The sequence below is a fragment of the Rhinolophus ferrumequinum genome, chromosome 10 (genome assembly GCF_004115265.2).
Source record: "Rhinolophus ferrumequinum isolate MPI-CBG mRhiFer1 chromosome 10, mRhiFer1_v1.p, whole genome shotgun sequence".
Lineage (NCBI taxonomy): Eukaryota > Metazoa > Chordata > Mammalia > Chiroptera > Rhinolophidae > Rhinolophus > Rhinolophus ferrumequinum.
Window position 1 is genome coordinate 91,735,026 of NC_046293.1, and position 17,576 is coordinate 91,752,601.

General features: G+C 48.8%; 2 protein-coding genes across 3 annotated transcripts; one reads left to right on the forward strand and one right to left on the reverse strand.

The window, feature by feature from the left end:
* Positions 1 to 1,633: 1,633 nt before the first annotated feature.
* CCDC115 (coiled-coil domain containing 115) lies at positions 1,634 to 5,197 on the reverse strand. Of its 2 annotated transcripts, none has more exons than XM_033117381.1 (5): positions 5,010 to 5,197; positions 4,821 to 4,924; positions 4,649 to 4,731; positions 3,873 to 4,004; positions 1,634 to 2,163 (listed from the first exon to the last, which is right to left on the reverse strand). In XM_033117381.1, exons 1-5 carry the CDS (start codon positions 5,109 to 5,111, stop codon positions 2,051 to 2,053), a joined length of 534 nt encoding a protein of 177 aa, XP_032973272.1. In that variant the 5' UTR covers positions 5,112 to 5,197; the 3' UTR covers positions 1,634 to 2,050. The 2 variants fall into 2 exon arrangements, with proteins under 2 accessions (XP_032973272.1, XP_032973271.1); XM_033117380.1 differs by having other exon boundaries at positions 5,001 to 5,166.
* A 123-nt stretch (positions 5,198 to 5,320) lies between these two features.
* IMP4 (IMP U3 small nucleolar ribonucleoprotein 4) lies at positions 5,321 to 11,770 on the forward strand. The gene is made up of 9 exons (XM_033117379.1): positions 5,321 to 5,899; positions 6,040 to 6,148; positions 7,722 to 7,805; positions 8,504 to 8,613; positions 8,684 to 8,816; positions 8,904 to 9,058; positions 9,144 to 9,238; positions 9,357 to 9,430; positions 9,514 to 11,770. The coding sequence occupies exons 1-9, from the start codon at positions 5,897 to 5,899 to the stop codon at positions 9,624 to 9,626; spliced, it is 876 nt and encodes a 291-aa protein (XP_032973270.1). The 5' UTR covers positions 5,321 to 5,896; the 3' UTR covers positions 9,627 to 11,770.
* Positions 11,771 to 17,576: the final 5,806 nt, after the last annotated feature.

Here is a 17,576-nt window from a genome sequence, read left to right on the forward strand (position 1 = left end):
ACTGCCAACGCGGGCCTCTCTTCAATGTATTACATCATTTGAGTAGGCGCCCACGTTTAACAGCAACACACCAAAAGGCTTGCTCCGCCCTTGTGTAAATTCGTGCTGACTGCGGCTGCGCGAGCCACAGCTCCTGGACCGCTTCCTCCAGAATTGGGAATCCGTTAATACACCCGGGCCAATCCTGGCGCCGGCAGTCTTCCCAAGCTGGAGCACTTGCAAGTTGCAGAGCCTAGGTTGTCACTACCATGCGTGTTTGCAGACCTCGCCGGGAGCACGGCCATACCCGAAACTTAAAACTGTAAACGCAGGGAGGCTATTGCTTGACTTTCGACATCAACTGACACCAAAAGTCTATACAAAGGGCCCCGCCGGGGACCCGGGTTCCACGAAAAGCAAAAAAATGTGGTATCTTGTACTTATTTTGCCTTCTAAATCTCACTGGTTAGCGCTTCGTTGGTAGCTGAAATTCAACCTTTGTGTGTGCGGAGAGGGATGTCTTTTTCTCCAGTCATGGGGTTTCCACTTGAGTGCTTCGTTTAGGCTTTTCACTGACAACTAGAGCTCAACATGGCCAAAGACCAAAAATGATTCCCCCCATTTCAAGCGCAAACCTGTCCTACTACGATTATAATATATGTTAAAGGTTTAAGAATTAAAAGTGTGATACCTGTGTGTTAGCTGACAGTAAGATCAATGAAACAATATGATATGGGTATACACTGGGATTAGACGAAAGAAAAAGGTGGCATCTCAAATCAGCAGAAAGGGTGGATTCAACAACACAATATGTGGACCTATGGTAGAAAAGACAATTGGACGAAGGACTCACTTCACACCTGAACTGAAACTATAAGTTCTTGAGAAAAATTGGAGAATTCCTGTATCATCTATTATATTTACGTCAAATCCAGAAATCATAAAACAGCTGATAAATTCAACCCCTTTAATAAAATTGACTAAAGAAACACACGAGTTTGGTGATGGTTAATATAGATTTCACTTTAATTATTGTTATTCAGTTGTTTTTTTGTTGTTCTGTGTTTTATCTAAAAAGTTTTTTAAAAAACAACTGTAAGCAGAGTTAAAAGACAAACTGGAAAAACTATTTACATCACTTAGTATATTATGAACAAAGGGCCGAATTTCCCCAAGTATAAAAATTAGCTCCTAGGAACTGATAAAATATCAATAACCCAGTAGAAAAATGAAGCAAGGACACAGAGTTCTCAGAACCGGAAATATAATTAGCCCTTCAACAAATTACAACACATTCAGCTTCACTCCTGGAAAGATAAAGGCAGGTTTTTAAAACCTGAAAGGTCTCTTCCTAGAGTTCTTTTGAAAACCTACATCGTATTTGTTTCACTTTCTGGCTTAAAACCTGCCAAGGACTGCCCATCTATACAGATGTTTGTATTTTTTATTGATGTGGAATCATCCTCTGCTGATCTGTTAGCCATGATGTTTTTTTTTCCTCCGGGTGTCCAAACTGCTGCCCGCGGGCCAACTGCAGCCCACAATCCATTGTTAATTGGCCTGCAGCAAATTCCAAAAATATATTTAGTTTACTTAAATAAACCAGGTGAGGCAATACGTACTTCATCTCGAGTGAGTGGCCCGGCTGTTTGTGTATTTTACTGCATATGGCCCTTGGTGGAAAACGTTGAAAAAAGTTTGGACACCCCTGATCTAGTGGAACCGAAGCACCTACTTCTTGTCCTTCCCGCCACAGCTGTGTAGCATGTCACCTATACTGATTTATGCTAAGGTTGTTCTAGTTGTTCACTAGTGTAAGCTAACCTAACAGCTTTGCACCTGCCCTGTACATCTGTCCTAGAACACAGGACTAGAAGTGGTTTCACAGTGGTGACTTTCAATATCCCTCAGTTTGCCTCTTCAAACTTTCACACCTAACAAAGTTGGAAACACGCAGACCAGAGACGTTTTACAGAGGGGAATTCGGGTGGGGGGAACAGGGACAGGAAGGCCTAGACAAGGCAACCACATGGAAGAACAGCTGTGCTCACGGCCTGCGTCTGGCCACAGGTCAGGCGGCCCCAGACTCCAGCTGCTTGAGTGTGTCCTGGAGCCCCCGGAGCTGGCTTCGACCCCAGCTGATGCGGATCTGAAGGCTGGCCATGTCTGCAGCCAGCTGTAGGCCTAGAGGAAGGGGAGAGATTGTCACTGTGGTATCTGTGCTGTGACACACGATGGAGGGGACTCTGCAGAGCCCCAGGGACTGGAAAGGTGCCAGGCCTCTCTGGCCTCTGCACGATTCCTAACACTCCAGCAGCGTGGCCATGGCTGCTTAAGAAGCTCATGGGACCCACACCCTTACCTCTTTCAGGTCTTTGCTAAAATGTCACTGCCTCCGAAAACTTCCTTGACCCCTTCTATCACCCACCAGCAGCTAAAAATCCAGATCATAACACTGTCTCATGCCCTTATTTTGTTTCTTCCATTGTCACAGTCCCTTGCTGCTCTTGCCCTCAACTCCCTACCCGTTTTCTCTGCTCCACACATCAGATCCACCTCAAGGTAGCTTTTGGCTGGTGCCTCTGCTGCCCAGTCCTCTGGCCAGTACTGTGTCCAGCCTACCTGCATAGTTGGCCACACATCTGATCCCCTCCATCCAGGACACACTCTCCTCCTGGCTTCTCGGACACCTCACCCTCTGGGTGTTGCTCCTGCCTCACTACTGCTTCTCAGTCTCCTCTAATGGTTTCTCACCTGCCTCTTCCTCACTTCCGGTCCACATCCCCGGCTCTCTGCGATCTTACCCCACCTCAGCTTTAATGCTGCGTCTGTGTCAGCAACTGGGGAATTTAAACATCGGTGTTATGTGGTGGGCTCCAGAATTTCTCTCTCCAGTTCAGGCCTCTTCCCAATTCCAGATGACGTGCTCAAATGCCCACTCAGAATCTCCACCCCACAGCACTGGGAACACACCCACACCCAGCTTATGTCCCCTCGGCTGCTGCTCTGCAGCCTTCGCACACCAGGTGAGGGCAGCTCCATCATCCCAGGGATTCTGGCTGGACACTGTGGGCTCATCCTTCACTCTTCTCCTTTCGTTATTCCCAAACTGATCTCTCAGCAAACCCTGGGGCTTCTGCTCTCACAACACACGGGTTCCTTTACTTAGCCCCTCCTCCAACTCCACTTGCATCTGAGACCTGGATGCTCCCTGGCACCTGCTTCATCCCTCTTGCCGCTTCCAGCCCAGCATGCACTGTCACCCTGCTAGCCCACCTCATCACTCCCAATGTCCTCCTCAGGGCCTACACAGCCCTGTGTCCGGCCCCGTATGACCTCAGCTCTGGGTACTCCCTGCTGCACTCCAGCCCACAGGCCTCTTCTCTGCCATGCCAGACCCTATGATCTCACCTTAAGGCTTTCGCCGTGGCTGGTCTCTCCACCTAGAACACCGTTCCCCCAGGTCACCCACAAAGCTCCCTCCTTCATTTCTTCAAAGAGGCCTTCCCAGGCCACCCTTCTTAAAATAGCTCCCTCAGCCCACTTCTGTCCCACTCCAGCCACCACAGCCTCTTCCTTTTTCATAACAATTCCCATTATTTATCTGCAGGTTGTCTTTCTCCCCTCAAGTGTATAACATGCTATAAGGAATCTTTGTCCCTTTTGTTTCCTGCTACATTCCCAGCACCTGTATCATAAGCCTGGAACATTGCTAACACCCGATAAATGCTTTTAGAAAAAATAGCAGGTATGCAATAAAGTCTGCAATGGAGAAAACCTGCAAAGCCCTTTGAAGACTAACCCCAGCTCTAGCATTAGCACTCAAGTGCTCCCTGTAGGTAGAAGGTCCAAATTTGGCCAAGGGCCGCACGGCTGACACAGAGTCCACTCACCCTCCCGGAAGCTGGCCTGGGCCTGCCGCAGACTGTGGGGAACCAGGATTCCAAACCAGTTCAGAGGGTCCTGGGGGGCTGGGGAGGGTTCTGGCTCTGGGGTCCTGGTGAGGCCCTTGCGCCTGCGCAGAGCTACAGAAAGAGAGGGTAGAGGTTGGGGTCTTGTTACCTGGCCCTTGTCTTCCAGGTCACAATGTTGAACTTGATCTAAGCTGATGATTCTGGAAAATATTAATGGCTGGAAAATCCTTCCAACCTTTTATGTTCTGTAAACCAGCTTACCACAAAGAACCCCCTTCCCCACCTTGTGATTCAGGTGAGGGCTTCTGTCCAAAATTGCTCATTACTCTCATAAAACCAACAGATGACACCCTTGTTTACCTGTGACAAAGCCACACACTGACTTTTCCCATTTTGCCTGAACATGCTGAAAGGCCAGACGGCCCCTCCAACTCTGCGTTCTGTCTCATGAATGATTAGCTAAGATTAAAACTTTGTTCCCCTGAAACTAACTAGACAGAGATACACATTTTCTGTTCATTAACTTAGATTTGCCCTGATTGGCAAACAACCCCAACTGTAAAGAACTTCGCCTATAACTTGTCTATTTCTCCCTACAAAAGTCAAAGCCAAAACCACCTGCTGACACAGTCTGATCTTTAGATCTGGGGCGCTCTCTCTATCGCAACAATCTGAATAAAATCATCTTAATTGCCCTGTGCATTTTGTCTTTGACATCCAGAAAGGGCCAAGACGGAAAGGAGAGGGCGGCTCACCTGCCTCGCGGGGCCCCACCTCCTCTGGAGTCTGGGCGCTGGCTCTTACCACCCGAAATTTCTGGAGACCGTTTTGCGTCTCGCTAAAGAACGAAAAGGGAGAATGGACGTTGGTAGTCCCGTCCGGGACACTGCCCGCCCACCCATTCCGCCGTGCAAAGCTCCTCCTCACCTGGTACAGACGCAGACCTGGGGCTCCATGCGAGAGGCATACTGTAGGGGCCCAACCGACTTGGTACCCATGGCGTAGCGGGCTTTGGAGAGCGAGAGCCACCCCTGCGGAGAGAGGAGAGGCAGTGAAAACTCAGTTTATCTCGGTGTGCCCGCCCGCCCGCCCACTCCAGGCTTCCACCTCCTCCACCCGGGCGTTCAGCGCCGCCCGCTTCGCCTCCAGTTCTTCCAAGTCCCGCAGCAGCTGCAGGAGCAGCGAGTCCAGCTTAGCCCGTAGGTCCCGTGCCGCCATGGGCCCGTAACACTCTGGTCTGGCGTCAGCCTCCTTCCAGGTCGCCCAGTCACCGCCCACCGTGCGAGAATTTTGGCCAATAGCCGCGCGAGATCCGCCCTCGAGGGGGCGTTCCCAGCTGTGGGCCCACTGTGTGGAAGCCGCCGGGTCACTGCTTTTAAGGGCAAGCGTCTGTAGAGTAGCATTTCGGAACTGGTTAGCCGCTTTTACTGTTTAGCACCCAAAGCGGATCAGCCAATCAGACAGTCGGCGAGAGCTGTGGGTGGTTCCGAGTCGCTTCTGGAAGCGGCTTTAAAAGTAGGGCTATCGCTGTGGCGTTGGAAGGAGGCGTAGCAGTCATTTTAAGGGAGAAACGGCTTTAAATTTAATTCCCGAAGGAGCCGGTAAGCGACCCTACGGTCAAATGTGCTGCTTTTACAGTCGCACTATTTGGATCCGCCAATACTATTTTAGCGGTTCGTCATCTTAAAGTTGGGCATCCGGCATAGTGGCGATGAAAGGTGAAGTCACTGGCCGACATCTTCATTAACGGCTGTCCTAGACCACGTGACATCTTGACACTCTCTCCGCCTATTGGTTGGTCCAGTGAGCGTGCGCTTCCTGACTGACCAATCGCCTTGCAACTCCTAGCCACTGTTTCCCCATCTTAACGTTGGGCATTCTCGACCGCTGCTACGTTTAGTGAAGCCTCTAACGACCTTCTTGGTTGAGGGCGGAAGCGAGGACTGCGTTGCGCAGGCAGCGCCTGCAGATTTTCCTGGACCCACGTGGAAGCGGCGTTCAGGATGGTAGGGATGTTTGAGCTCTGGTTTTGGTGGTCGGGGGTTCGCGGAGGGCTGGGGACGTGGCCCCTGAGCTCGGGGTGGATGGTCCCAGGGCCCAGGCGTGCTTGGCGAAAGAGTGGCTGACCTGACCTGCTGTTCCCCAGCTGCGCCGTGAGGCCCGCCTGCGCCGCGAATACCTGTACCGCAAAGCCCGGGAGGAGGCGCAGCGCGTCGCCCACGAGAGGAAGGAGAAGGTGCGGCGCGCTCTCGAAGGTACTGCCCCGCCGCTCGGCGGCGCCAGACCAGTCTTTAGAAAGATTGGGTTTGCATTTTAAAAACCCCAGGGAAAGAAAGACCAAGTGGTATAAAACGCGTTTAATTAGCTTTTCTTCGTGGTAGTATGACCGGGAGCATCTTTTCGAGTATTTATTGGCCATTTTCCTTGCCTGTTGGGTCTTCCTGTTGGCTTGCAAAGGTACTCCTCGTAGGATGGTATGAATTACTTGTGCTGCAGTATCCAGATTTTACAGCTTGCCTATTAATTTTGTTTACAATGTGTCTAGTTCTCAAATTTAAAATTATTACCACGGTCCTATAGATACGCCCCACATCCCTATAGATATTTCCCACATCCCTTTGGTTTTTCATCTTGCTACCTTTTTCAGTAGTACAAGGTAACAAGCATATCTTACTGTCTTTTGGCGGTATTATGATTCCCTTGCATTTTTAAAGTGTTAATCCGCGTGGGACTTAATTTTATTTGCGTTGTAAATTAGGAATCTAACTTTGCAATGTTTTCCCCACGTTCTATTTGCCATACAAATGAAGAGTCTGTCGCACATGCCTGATTTTTAGTTATCCTAATAGTGTTAGTTTTTGTGTCGGTGAAGTTTTGTTTCCTGCCTGATGGTACATCAACTCAATGCCTCTGATTATTTTAAATTCACTTTGATGTTCCTAGGTTTTAGATAAATAAAGTGTCTGGTTATGTGTATATATGTTTACATTAAGCATATTAAACACCTGTGACCTATCCGCCCACCTTAAAAATGAAAAATGATCATCATACAGAAATTCAGGAATATTTTCCACAACTTACATGACCACAATATTGAATATTGTTTACAAATAAACTGTTTTCTTCCTTGTCTGTGCTTGTGTCATACTTGTTTGTATCCCTAAATCATAGTGGTCGATTTTTAGTTTTAAAGATAGATTGTACATATTCTTTTGCAGCTTTATGTTTTCGTTCAGCAGTGTTTTTAAAGTATGTTGAGTGTAGTGGGTGTTTCTTTCGGGTGAGTATCTTCATGTGCAAGAGTTCCTCCGGGGCACACTTGAGAGAAGGCTGGGTCCAGGGGCATTCTCATGTTCAACTCCATACTGCAAAGTGAACATGCTGGTAGCCCGCCCTTCGGCTGGCTGGAGCTTCAGTTCACAGAGCATCATGATTAGCAGGAGTTTTTGTTAGAGGGTTTCAGGATTTCTGATCCACCTTCATACAGAAAGAGCAGTATGTATTTGTTTTTTAAAAAATTAATTTGTTAATTTTTTTCTAACTACAAAAGCAATACATGCTTGTGATTAAATATTTTAGAAAGCCTTCAAGCCATGAGACTCAGAAACCATAGAAAATGAAATCTGTAACCATTGTTAACAGCATGTAGACAAAAATAGTTTTGTCTCCCCACCCCCACCCCCAATAATCATGTATCATCTCTCTGCTCAGAGAGGAGTTAGAACGGTATTTTTTCCATCAAGTTTGTGCAAGTTTGTAAGCTACAGTGTTGTATTAACTGAGGGCTCCATGTATATGTCTCACTTGCCCCTCTGTCTTCCCCTGCAGAGAACCGCCTGATCCCTACGGAGTTACGCAGGGAGGCTCTGGCCTTACAGGGGTCCCTGGAATTTGACGACGCTGGCGGTGAAGGTGACGTTCCCCGACATTGGGCCACCTCCTTCCTGCACTTAAGCCCACTGGCCTCCATGTCTTTCCTCAAGCACCTTGAGAAAAGGCTCTGTGATTCCTGATCCTGGAACTGTCCCCCAAGAGTCCTCATGGCTCTGCACCGATGGCACCTCAGGGAGCTCCCAGTTCCATTTAGAGACACATACAATATTACCCACCATACTCTCTGCTTTGCTTTGTCTGTTAATTGTTCCCTTCACTGGAATGTGAGTTCTGCCATGGCAGGATGGTGTACATTTTGTTCACTGCAATTTCCCTAGCTCCCAGCACTTCATTGGCATCCAAATGTTTCACTCATTGCATTATTCAACAAATACGAAAGGAATCACAAATGTTATAAATATTTATTATAGAGATAGGAGTCTGTTCCCTTTGATCTTAATAGAATCTGACTTACGGTGACACGATAGCCACTATCCCTGTGTGATTTAATGCAGCTTCCATAACTGAAATTAAGTCACACTGAAAAATTGGGTTCCTCAGTCGCACTTGTGCTTGCAGCCAATGTGGCTGGGCCCACCCTCTTGCCCAGCGTGGGTGTGGAACATTCCATCACTGGAGGTACTTAGATGGTGCTGTTATGGATGGAGTCGGCCACCCCCAAGTTAGTGTCTTACTTCTCAAGACATTGTCACATTCGCGCCTCATCCTTCTCACAGGTGTGACCAACCACGTGGATGACGAGTATCGATGGGCAGGGGTTGAGGATCCCAAAGTCATGATCACTACCTCCCGAGACCCGAGTTCCCGCCTCAAGATGTTTGCAAAGGTACCAGCAGTGGGAGTGAGTGGGAGACACCCAGGTACCGGGCCAGGTCCTAACCAGAGCGCATGTGCAGGAGCTGAAGTTGGTGTTCCCAGGCGCCCAGCGCATGAACCGTGGCCGCCATGAGGTGGGGGCGCTGGTGCGAGCCTGCAAAGCCAACGGGGTCACCGACTTGCTGGTTATCCACGAACATCGCGGCACACCTGGTGAGGCTGGTGGGTGGGAGCAGGCTGTCTGCTGGGGTGGCATCTGAGAGCAGATGTGGTCTCTGACGGCCTGCCTGGCTCCACCAGTCGGGCTCATTGTCAGCCACCTGCCCTTCGGCCCCACTGCTTACTTCACACTGTGCAATGTGGTTATGCGGCATGATGTCCCCGACCTGGGCACCGTGTCAGAGGCCAAACCTCACCTCATCGTGCATGGCTTCTCCTCCCACCTCGGCAAGCGGGTGAGTCTTGAGCCGCAGGCATGTGACAAGGTTGGGGGCAAGGGTTGCCAGGCAGGGCATTCCCCTCTTCTTCCCTCTGCTCCAGGTCTCTGACATCCTTCGTTACCTGTTCCCTGTGCCCAAAGATGACAGCCACCGTGTCATCACCTTCGCAAACCAGGATGACTACATCTCCTTCCGGTGCGTCTGAGCTGGGCTCTGGGGTGATGACCTGCCCTTTGTGTCCCTGTGCTGTTTGTTGTGGACTCACAGCTGCTCTCTGCCTCCTCTCGCTCCCACCCACCTCCCTATGCCCCAGGCACCACGTGTACAGGAAGACTGACCACCGTAACGTGGAGCTGACCGAGGTTGGGCCTCGCTTTGAGCTGAAGTGTGAGTTGGGGGCTTTATCTCATGTCTGGTGGTGGGAACATACTGGCTGTATAGGTGACAACATTCCTGTTCTTCTCTACCAGTGTACATGATCCGCCTGGGCACGCTGGAACAGGAGGCCACAGCTGATGTGGAGTGGCGCTGGCACCCCTACACCAACACTGCACACAAGAGGGTCTTTTTGAGTGCTGAGTGAGCCCACTCTTCAGTCAGGATGTGGACTTGGACCCAGGAAGTGGGGGAGGTCAGAATAAAGTCTCTGCCACAACCCCTTGTTTGCCTCTGAGTAGCTTGGACAGGCCCGCTGTCGGGGAGAGTGTGGAGGACTGTCCATGGCGCCCCCTCAGGTGGGGACCTGACTCTCAGGGACACTCAGGCCTGCTGTTAACACTGTGTCTAGGACAAGGCAGCCTGGTGTGCTGGCTTGCCCCTGAGCCACCAGGAAGGGTTAGTGCTGCCCCTGAGAGAGGTGGTGCTGCTGTCAGTTGGGAATGCAGGTCCTGTGCTGGCTCGTCATCTGGGAGGGGGCATGGGTGCAGTTGGCAGGGCCTGTTGTGTTTGCTGCGAACAAGCCTGAGACTTGGGACTGACTCAGAGGACGGGACCTATTCAGTGCTCAGCAGGATCCCTCTGCCTGCCTCAGTACACAGGCACACCTTCTTTCCATTCACTAGGGATACAGTGACACTTTAGGGACTACCCGCCATACATTCCTCCAGCTGTCTTGTCAGGGAAGGGTTTATCTGAGGTCATACAGGAGGGCCAGGGCTGCACAGGAGAGACTGGGGCCTTCTTGCCTCGTCACACTCATCCACTTTGTCCTCCCTCTCTGCCCACTTCCATTGTCTGTACCCAAGGGCCCTGGTTTTACACACAGTGGGTGCCAGGACCCTACAGGATGCACACAAGTTGAAAAGAAATCCACACCAGATGGAGACAGGCCTATGGAGAAACAAGTCAGGCAGGGCACGAGGAGCAAGGCCTCTGCAGGTGCTCTGAGAGCTACATGATGGCATCGAGTAGCAGGGGCTGCCTGGCTGGCCCAGGCAAAGACCCTGCAGTAGACAGTGCTCTTAAGGGCTCCAATGAGAGTAGGGGAGTATGTAGTGCCCAGTGGGCTCCGCATTCAGAGAGCACGGGATGGGACCTAACGGGATGGCCGTGACATCTGGCTGCGCTAATACTAGTCCAGTCAGGGCCTCTCCCAGCTTGCCACAGCCTCACTTCACAAATGAAGACTATGCCATTAAAATATTTTGAAAGTCATGAAAATTCCAAAATACAAAAGGAGAGTAGTATGACACCATGATGATTTGGTTTCCTGGGGCTACCATAACATTGCCACCAACTGAATGGCTTAAAACAACACACTTATTCCCAGTTCTGGAGGCCAGATGTGGAAGATGCAGGTGTTGGCTCCACCCCCAGCTCCTCCATTCCGTTGCGTCTTCCAGCTTCTGGTGGCTGCTCCTTGATGTTCCTTGGCTTTTCACTGCATCGCTAGTCTGCCTGTGTCTTCACTTGGCTTTCCTATACTGTCTGTCAAGTCTCCTCTGCATGCCTCCTACAAGGACACTTTTCATTGGATTTATAGCCCATCGTAAAATCCAGGATGACCTTCATTTCACATATGCAAAGACCTATTTTCCCAAATAAGCCCACATTCACTGACTCTAGGAATTAGGCTGTGGGCATATGTTGGGGGCCACCATTCACCCAACTGCCTGTCCCCATACTGAAGGTGGGCTGCAGTAGGTGTGGGCCTCCTGCCTTTCCTGTCCTGTTTGCTTGCACCTCATGCCGATGTCACAGAGCCGTGACAAGACTGCGTCTGCCGACGAGTGCCTAGGTGAGTGCCGGTTGGTTCCCCAGCACACAGCAGGCCCTTAGTCATGTGTTTTGTTTCTTAACGTGAACATAGACGTCTCATGTAGAGCGGGGCTTGGTGCTGGGGACCAGCTGCTGGCCAGGGACAGACAGAAAATAAGGTGCAAACTATTTATGATGCACTTCTTGTGGCCTGCACTGTGTTAAGCATTTGAGTTTAGGTCTTTCCAATTCCTCAGAGAAGCCGACACCTCAGGCTCACCAGCCTTGTTGGACTTTATGAAGGGTAATCAGGTCCACGTGTGCTCAGCAGTTGTGTTTAGCCGTTGGGGATGTGTGGTATCAGATGCTGGTGACATTGGGGAAACGGGTCCCCTCATACTCTTCTGGTGGAAAAACCTGTGGGTAATGGCTTTGTGGATGGCAGTTTGGCATGGTGGTTTCAGCATTTAAAATGTGGCTCTGTTTGAGTCACCATCCTAGGGTCACAGGGGTGCTGCTGGGCACAGCCATGCCTGGATGTTTGAGTAGGGGCATTTGTGAAATGAGGCAATGGAATAACAGTTACTGAAGAGAGAAACAAGGTGGGGGAAATGTCCACTGGTGCCTTGTGTGGGCATAGGTAATGTCTTGAGGATTCACGGGGAGCCTTGGATTTGAGGGGTGCATGCAGGGATGTCTGTCCATTTTTGCACTTTTCGAGGTAGAAATCAGTACTTGTGTAGTTTGGAAATGGAAAGGACAAGGGAGGAGACCGAGCAAGCATGGACTCTGTTCCCAGTGTGGCATTCGCCAGAGTCCAGTGGTGGCCCAGAGCAGGTGGCGCTTGTGCTCAGAAGCCCCACACCATGTCTGCAATTGACGTCTCAAGTTCTAGGGTTCTCAATACTCAGAAGTAGTAACAAATGGGGAATCCAAGTGAATGGGCTTATGGGAGATCCTGGCCCTATTTTTGTACTGAAATTCGACATCATTTCAAAAAGTTAACTGAAGTCTTAAAGGAATTACTGTTAATGTTGGGTGATATGGCATTGGGGTTACTTTAGAAAATGTCCTTAGCCTGTAGTTTTTACAGACATGGTGAAGTATTTGGGGGAGAAATACGAGCTTGTACTTGCTTGAAAATGCTTCAGCAGAGGGAGAAAAAAAGTAGCTAAAACAAATTGAGGTGATGTAGATGGGGTTTGTTGTATTTCTGCTTTTATGTGCATTTTAAATTTTTCATAGTAAAAGATTAAAAGGAAAATAATTACAAATTCATATTTTTGTTTCACTTTAAATTATTAAGTTTTTAAATAGAAAGATCTAGAAGGAGACATGCCAACCATTAATAATGGTTGGAAGCCACTGAGAGGTAGGGCCAAGGGGTAATGGAGAAATTTATTCCACATCTTTGTATCTGAAACTTTTAGGAGAGAGGATGTATTCTTTCTTGTACAAAAAGAAATAAAAATGCAGGCTGACAGGAAGTGTCTTTTCGGCTGTGGTCCACCAAACTGGTTGCAGAACCTCCTGCCTGCCATCCTTCATTCTTCCGTTAGGGTGCATTCCTAGAATTGGAATCTCTGCTCCAAGGGGATGCACAAGTCTAAGCCTTTAGATATTTACTACCAGCAAGTTTGTAGCAAGAGACCATTTTTATCTATCAGATTGGCAAAGATGGACAAGATTAAATATGGTTGGTAAGGGTATGGGGGACAGGACCTCATAATAAGTTAGAGCTTGGGATGGAAATTGCCTAACGGGACATCCCTACAAGTAATAATGTGCATCCACTCTTTGATCCAGTAGACGGACCTTTAGGCATGTGCATGACACGCACACTCCAGTGGTGCCTGTGCAAGGATCTGTCCCATGTTTGTAGCAGCAAATGCAGGGAGGCAGCCTAGATGTCCATCGGCAGGACTGCAGTTCCTTGAGTCAGGATGCAGCCATTAAGAAGAAACTCAATATAGAGTTGAATAAGCGTGTTGTGAATGCTGTGTGTGACACGCTCCCAGTGTGCAGAAGAGGGAGGGCATGTGCTTGTGGACCATGATGGCATGATATCAGCTGGGCAAGCACGCCGCTGGTGCCTTGGGGGTTGGGTGGCACACTGGGGATCCAGGGAGGAGGGAGACTTCACTGAAATGCCACTGTGGGTAAACATTTCTTGTTGACCACTTCTGTGAGCTGCCTTCTGGGTTTTCTGCCCACTTTTCTTTGGCATGCAGGGGAGGCACCTGGGTTTTGTCTGTTGGCTTTCCAGAGTTTAACGATGTTGCAAATACTTCTCAAATACTGATATTTCTTTAAATTGTAAAAGTAACATACCCTCATGTTAAAAAAAAAAAACACATACAGAAGCATATACATTGAAAAATAAACCACCTTTCTCCTCCCCATGCCCCCAAGAATCCAGCCTTACTTTCCAAAGAATATTGACTACTATTTATAAATCCGGCCAGACATTTTCTATTCATGGTATTTTTTTTAACCCAAAAGGGATCATGCTGTGCACATGATTCTGAGACTTGCCATCTCTCCCTCTAATGATCTCTTCAGGGTGCCCGAGGTCACCGAGCGTACTTCCAGGTTGTCTAGGAGGTCCAGTACTTGTGGCTCCACCTCCTTGTAATGGCTGCACATTTGTTTCCTGTGTTTATTTACTATCACAAACATTGCTTCAAGAATGTCATGTGATTTCAGTCTCATGGGATATAAAATAAAAAGCAACAAATAAACTCATAGATACAACAGAATGGTTGGTGGTTACCAGAGGGACGGGGTGTGGGGTAGGATCAAGAGGGTCAAATGTGTGGTGACATAGACTTTGGGTGGTGAGCACATGAGCACACAAGTGTCAGACGTCATATTATAAGCTTGTACACCAGAAATTTATATGACGTTATTAACCAGTGTTATCCTAATAAATTTAATTGAAATAAAAATCATTGAACATACTTTTGTGCATTCTCATGCAAGTATATCTGATGAATAACTTCCTACAAGTGGAATTTTGTCTTTAAAATGATCATACATGCTGCTGAATTGTCCTTCACGAGACTGTCCTGGCCACTACGAATAGATCTGTTTCCTGTGTCCTTGCCAGCACTGGGCACTATCAGACTTGTCATTTTTGCCAAGCTTTAGGTGCAAAATGTTTCCTAATTGAATTTGCATTTCTTTAATTATGATGAAAGTTGTGCATCTGTTCAAATGCTTATTGGCCATTTGTGTGTTCTCTGTGACGTGTTTGCTCTTTTTATAAAAACGATTGTTCACCTCTCTACTGGTTGATTATTTTAAATCTTTTAATTGTGGGAAATTTCAAACATAGCAGACGGACGTGCAAGAGTCCATGAGCCCATGTATGTTGACCAATCTGGTTTCCTTTACAGCCTACCCACTTCCTACATCCACTCCACTCGCTTATTTTGAAGCAAATCTCAGACATCATTTCATTCATAAATGTTTCATATATCTCTAAAACATAGGCACTCAACAAAAATCATACCATTATCACACCTAAAAAATAAACAATTATTCCAAATACATATATTTATGTATCATATATTCCAAATATATTATTTCAGCTACTTAGTGTTGTTTGTCCCGAGTACAGGGTTAAAGTTGGGCAGAGATGCTGCAAGCCAGGATGCAGGGCGGCTTGACCCTGATCAAGATGCTGCCCGCTGACTGTCAGAACACTGGAGGTCACAGGAACCTGAGCTGTCAGCTCAGAGTCAGGGCTGAGTCGGCTGCCTCCAAAGGCACATGCTCCCTTCTGGAGCTCATTCTGGGTGATGCCCAGGCTCAGCCCTGGAAGAGGGGGGCCAGCCTGGGGAAGAGTTGGTATGAACATATTAAGGATGTCATTTTTTAAAAATAGGGAAGAGTGCTTTTTCCTTCCCTGCAGTTCTACTGCAGGGCAGTTCCTGAGGGTAGAAAGCTGGCCTCTTCAAAGAGCAGGGGTGGTGGGGGTTGGCAGTGCAACAGAAAGTAGGGTGGCTTTCTTTGTGGGTTGTGTTCCCCCAGCTCTGAGCTGCTGACCGTTTCCCCAGAAAGGGACCAGGAAGGATCTTCCATTCAGAACACAAACCGAGAACCCCTGAAGAGAGTCAGGAGGCTGAAACCAAAGCCCTCCCAAAGGCAGTTAGCTCCAATCACGGAAGCTGCCACTTTGTAACTGGAGTGACATTTTTCCTATTTGCCGAATGCCAGATTTGTGGATGGGCCATAGCTCAATAGCCCAGACCCAGCTGCAGGTTCTTAATAAAGGGAGCAGTGGGAGAATATTTTTCAAATTTTTTTCTGTCCTTTACTAGCAAAGGAAGGCAGAGAGGACTGTTAAGTGGAGATGTCAATAGTCTCAGAGTATCTCCCCACAACTTCTCAGATTAAGGTGGTGTCTGCTAGGTTTCCCCACCATAGTTAGGATTTTCTCCTTGGCAACATGAAGGCAGGCTGGATTCCTCTCAGCACAGCGAAAGCATCCTTGAGTACATTCCAGCACCCAGTCCACCTGGCTCTGTTGAGTGGCCAGTTCAGCAAGCACTCAGGTGGCAGACTGTCATGTGGCATGTAGGCATCAGGGTGCTCAGCATATGCAGGGCCATGCCATCTGCACCCAGTGCACAAGACTGCCACCAGTAGGGTGAATAAGGGGGCCACCAGAAGCAGCACATCCCACTGCAAGAACACAGCTTGTAGTCCTCTGGGAGAAGGGAGAGGTGGACCGGCTGAGGCCGCTGTGGAGGTTTTAAGGATCTTTCCATTCCCCACACCCAGCCTGCGTGGAAGACAAGCCAGGAGAGTTTGAATGTTTGGAGAGACGTGGAGGGATGGTCAGGAGGACAGGCAGGTTAAACAATGAGGGGGGCATGGAGTGCCCCCATGGGTGAACATGCAGCCAGAAAGACACCCAAACCAGCAAGAAGCATGACAGGTGGACCACAGCCTTGGCCACTTGTGTTTATAGGCCATAAGATCCCAGATAGGCAGAAAGATCCCCAGGAAGACAGACTTCTAGATAGAGTCCTGGGGAGACGAATAGACTCCAGCAGGACAGCCAGACAAATGGACAGATTCTTGGACAGATGGTAAGATGCCTAGCCAGACATCTAGAAAGACCTGTGGCCAGACACATGGATGTCCCCCCTACCCCATGTCCAGCCAACCAAAAGACAGAATCCCTCAAGGACAGCCCCCCTCCCACACACACAACTGGACAAAGAGATGTTATCCCAGTGGAGAGATACCCCACCTACCCAGTCAACTAGCCAGCCAGACCTTTAGCTTGACAGACTTAACCTCTGCCAGTAGGAAAGACCTCAGCCTATGTGGAAGCCAGGCTCTTGGAAGGATATACAGAGAGATCCCCTCAAGCCAGCTGGATAGACAGACCCTGAAGCCAGGTGGACAGATACACGCCACCCAGTCAGACCAACAGAGCCTACACCCCTAGGTGGACAGAACATCCTCAGCTAGTCAAACCCCAGTTGCTGGGTCAGCCTTCCTTCCAGTCACCACCATGGATGATAGGGATGGCCCACTGCTCCCTCAGTGTCACCTCTATCCCCAGGTACCACCAGTTTGCAGTAACCATTGACTTTCAATGACATCTACTACCACCAGGGTCCACAAAGCGCTTTCATGATCGCTCAGTGACTTTCCCATTTGCTCATATGCACTAGTCCCGAATGACTGCCATTAGTATCCATGAGGACTCAGAAATGCAGGAGTCTCTGTGACTCCTCCAGTGATCTCTTATTTTGTCAGAGTATATAGATACATCTGTATCCCACCTCCCTGACTAAGCCATGACCATCCACGAAATCTCAGTGATTCCACCAACATTCACTATTGTGTCCTGAGTAGGAGCCCTCAGTGACCTTCCCTGACTCTCTTGACCCCTCAATTACTTAAACTAAGACTCCAAATTCCAGGGGCCCCTCAGTTACTTTCACTGTCTTTTACTGACCTCCCAGTGACTGCTGTAACATCCAATGACAGTCCCCAGAAACATCCACAGATCTCCTACTGGCCTCCAGTGAATTCACTATCAATGTCCATCCTCAGTGATCTGACCACCTTTGAACCCTTAAAAATGAAACTGATAACCGGAGTCCACAGTGACCCCCAGTAACTCCTCAGTAAATGAAACAGCCCCACTGATCCACTTTGACCTTTCAGTCACAAACCAGCGTCAGCAAACCACAGCCTGCAGGCCACGGGGGGGGGGGGGGGGGGGGGGGGAATAAAGAATTCATGTGTTTTGTAACACATGAAAATTACATGAAAGTAAAATTTTAGTGTCCACAAATAAATAAAGTTTTAT

Coding starts and splice junctions, on each gene's coding strand:
- CCDC115 (XM_033117380.1), bottom strand. CDS start 5,111: ATGGCGGCACGGGACCTACGGGCTAAGCTGGACTCGCTGCTCCTGCAG. Junction 4,925..5,000: donor TGAACGCCCGGGTGGAGGAG/GTGGAAGCCTGG, acceptor CTCTCTCCGCAG/GGGTGGCTCTCGCTCTCCAA. Junction 4,732..4,820: donor CAGGTCTGCGTCTGTACCAG/GTGAGGAGGAGC, acceptor TTCGTTCTTTAG/CGAGACGCAAAACGGTCTCC.
- IMP4 (XM_033117379.1), top strand. Junction 7,806..8,503: donor TGACGACGCTGGCGGTGAAG/GTGACGTTCCCC, acceptor TCCTTCTCACAG/GTGTGACCAACCACGTGGAT. Junction 8,614..8,683: donor GCCTCAAGATGTTTGCAAAG/GTACCAGCAGTG, acceptor GCGCATGTGCAG/GAGCTGAAGTTGGTGTTCCC.